General features: G+C 50.5%; 1 protein-coding gene across 1 annotated transcript; it reads left to right on the top strand.

Moving 5' to 3' along the window:
• The first annotated feature begins 699 nt into the window (after positions 1-699).
• sowahd (sosondowah ankyrin repeat domain family d) lies at positions 700-2,845 on the top strand. Its single transcript, XM_070882048.1, has one exon. The coding sequence runs from the start codon at positions 988-990 to the stop codon at positions 2,164-2,166; it is 1,179 nt and encodes a 392-aa protein (XP_070738149.1). The 5' UTR covers positions 700-987; the 3' UTR covers positions 2,167-2,845.
• The last annotated feature ends 310 nt before the right edge of the window (positions 2,846-3,155 follow it).

Here is a 3,155-nt window from a genome sequence, read left to right as displayed (position 1 = left end):
TAGCGTCCTCCTCACAGCTCACACCACCACCCAGTTTAGTGTCATCTGCAAACTTGGAGATATTACACTCAATTCCTTCATCTAAATCGTTAATGAATATTGTAAATAGCTGGGGTCCTAGCACTGAGCCCTGCGGCACTCCACTAGTCACTGCCTGCCATTCTGAAAAGGACCCGTTTATCCCGACTCTCTGCTTCCTGTCTGCCAATCAGTTCTCTATCCACGTCAGTACAATTCCCCCAATACCACGTGCTTTGATTTTGCACAACAATCTCTTGTGCTGGACCTTGTCAAAAGCCTTTTGAAAGTCCAAATACACCACATCCACTGGTTCTCCCTTGTCCAGTCTGTTAGTTACATCCTTTTACTACTCTAAAGGCGCTATATAAATACAATGTGTTGTCGTTGTTGCAGTTGGAGATTTATTTTCAAGTTACTTCCTGATCTGAGCGACGCATGTATGTGTTTGGGGGGATTTTTTGTGTGAAATTTCTATTCTGCTTTTTGCAATTAGAGAAAGAAAACGTGACTGAGTTCCACTTTAAGCGATGACGCGGCAGATTATTTTAAACATATTTATTAGCATCAGGGAAATTTTGAGACCAGGTCAGCAACAAAGGAGTTGTGCTGACGAGAAGGGCGAAAGGGCAGTGAGCAGTGAAACACGCCCTGAATCAGGAGGCAAAGGTCGCTCCAGCCTCTGTGCGTCTGATTTAGCAACACGAGGGAAAAAGAAACTGGGTTAAAGGGGCATTCCAAATGCCGGGCTAAAGAGTTTTAAATAAAACCGAGTTGGTGTGTACAGTACACACAGATTTATATCAAGGAAATTCCACGGGGGCGTGGCACATAGAGCAGCCTGGGCTAGACTGAGCACCAGTTAATCTCCGAGTACGGACCTGGCTGCCACCAAGCACGACTCGCAAGGACCCGAGAGGGAGAACAATCTGGCGAGAGGGAGAACGATCTGGCGAGAGGAGGCTGACGATGTTTGAGAAGGTGGGTGAGACGACCCACAGCCGCTTCTTGGCGGCGGCAGCCGGTCCGGGAGATGCGCTTCTCGCCCCGGACTGTGCCCGGAGCCTCTCGCCCTCCAAAAGCGGCAACCCCCTGAGCTACAACGCGGTGCTGGAGGACGTGAACCGCCTCTCCCACCTCCTGGGCCGCTTCCTGGACAGCTCGGCAGAAAATCCCGGGAGGCTGGCGGCGGGCGGCGCAAATCCGGCGCAGTGCCACCCGTCGGCGACCGGACTGTCGGAATGCCAGCGGGGGACACCCTGGCGGAGCAAGAGCGGAGACGCCGAAGGTCGCTTGCTCAGGCGCTCGTCGCGCGCGAGTTTCCGGGCCGGTCGGCGCGACGGTGGCGCAAGTGCGGCGGATCCCGCCCCGGGCTGGACGCCCGGCAGCCGGAGGAAATGCCGCAAGGAGCTGATGGCCAGCAATGGTTTCAGCGGCATGTGGGGCGCCTACGGCCCGCAGAAGGTGCAGGGGGACGGCGGAGGGGAGCTGGGGCAGAGGGACTCGTGGTCCTCGTCGGGCACGGATGAGTCGGGCACAGCGCAACCCTGCGCGGCCCTGGAGCCGGCGGAACACGAGTGGCTGCTGGCGGTGGCCGAGGGCGACTGGGAGCGAATGGAAGCCCTGCTGCTGTTGGACGCCGGCCTGCTGAACAAGAGGGACTTTGTGAGCGGGCTGGCCGCTGCCCACTGGCTGGCCAAGCAGGGCCAGGAGCAGACTCTCATCAAGCTGGTGCGCCTGGCGGAGCGCCGGGGATTGCGGCTAGACCTGAACGCCAGGGCGGGCGGAGGCGGCTACACCCCGCTGCACCTGGCCGCCATGCAAGGCCACCACGCCCTGGTCAAGCTGCTGGTGGGCGCCTACAGCGCTGACGTGGGCGCCCGCGATTACGCCGGCAGGAAAGCCTGGCAGTACCTGGACAGCAAGGCGCCCGGTCAGCTCAAGCAGCTGGCCGGGGCTGAGGAGGAACAGCAAGAGCCCCAGGCTGTGCCCGAGGAGAAGGAGAGCGCTCGGCCTCAGATGGCACAAGACCATCCAGTCCAAAAACCCAAACTGTCCAGAATAGCCTCAATACACCGATTATTGGCACCATTCTCCTGGTGGCGGAGGAAAGCAGAGAAAACACTGGAGTGCTCTACAGATAAATAATAGACAATAGACTGCAACCCAGGCATTGGGGTGTATTTAACTGGAATGGGTTCTGCATGAAGAATCTAAGTGTATATATTTTTAAAAGTCATGCCTAAAATCCCTCCTCGCAATTCTGGGATGTTTTAATATAATTTTAGTAATTTTCCTTAAACGTTGTTTCGCCTTTTGAAATGGTACACATGCGGGAAGAATCCCCGCAGAATGGGAGGTTGCGTTCATTAAAATCTCTTAAATATCTATTTTTGATTAGTAACTGGAATTTGGGAGTAACGCTGGATTAGAAATACTGTTGTGTTGTTTGTTGATGTAAACTCGAAAAGGAATTAACGAGAAATAAATGGGTTTGTTAATATCCGTCTTGTCCTTTCAGTGGGTATGTGATGACGTCAGGAGCAGATGCGTTTGAACAGATCACAAGGATAAAAGATTACTCAACTTTGACCAGTATATCTAAGCCATGCATTTTCAATACCCCTTTCAAAACATTATTTGTTCAAAGTTTGGATCATTAGAACAACTTTTCTAACGCCTCTGTGGATTACAAAATAATTCTTACTCTTTTCAGATCGGTCATTACTGTGTAAATACTGTCCGGGTCATTTGTTATATCTGTGATTCGACTTTAGTTGTAAAGATCAGTACTTAATGGTAACTGACATTAAAGGTAACCAGATACCAAGAGCAAAAATACATGACATTATGTGGTGCTTTTTTTAAAGTGAGTTGCAAACTTGAATGTATCCGTGGCAATACTTAAACTTAAATTTCAAATAGTACAGAAATACTGTTATACTAATTTTCAACATGGATTGTGAAAAACTGTAGTATTTGCATGCAAATCGAATATCAACTACTTTTAGAACCATATTTATAAGTGTTACATAGGAACACTATCTCTTTCTCCTGCATATACCACAGCCCTCTGGTCTGAATTTTGAAGTCAGTAATTTCGGACGATTAGAAACATAGAAACATAGAAAATAGGT

Source organism: Pristiophorus japonicus, chromosome 6 (genome assembly GCF_044704955.1).
Source record: "Pristiophorus japonicus isolate sPriJap1 chromosome 6, sPriJap1.hap1, whole genome shotgun sequence".
Classification (NCBI taxonomy): Eukaryota; Metazoa; Chordata; class Chondrichthyes; family Pristiophoridae; genus Pristiophorus; species Pristiophorus japonicus.
Note: the sequence above shows the minus strand (reverse complement) of the source record. Positions and strands in the feature narration are given on the sequence as shown.

Bases quoted from the DNA above. Each gene is read 5' to 3' on its own strand.
- sowahd (XM_070882048.1), top strand. From the start codon at position 988: ATGTTTGAGAAGGTGGGTGAGACGACCCACAGCCGCTTCTTGGCGGCG.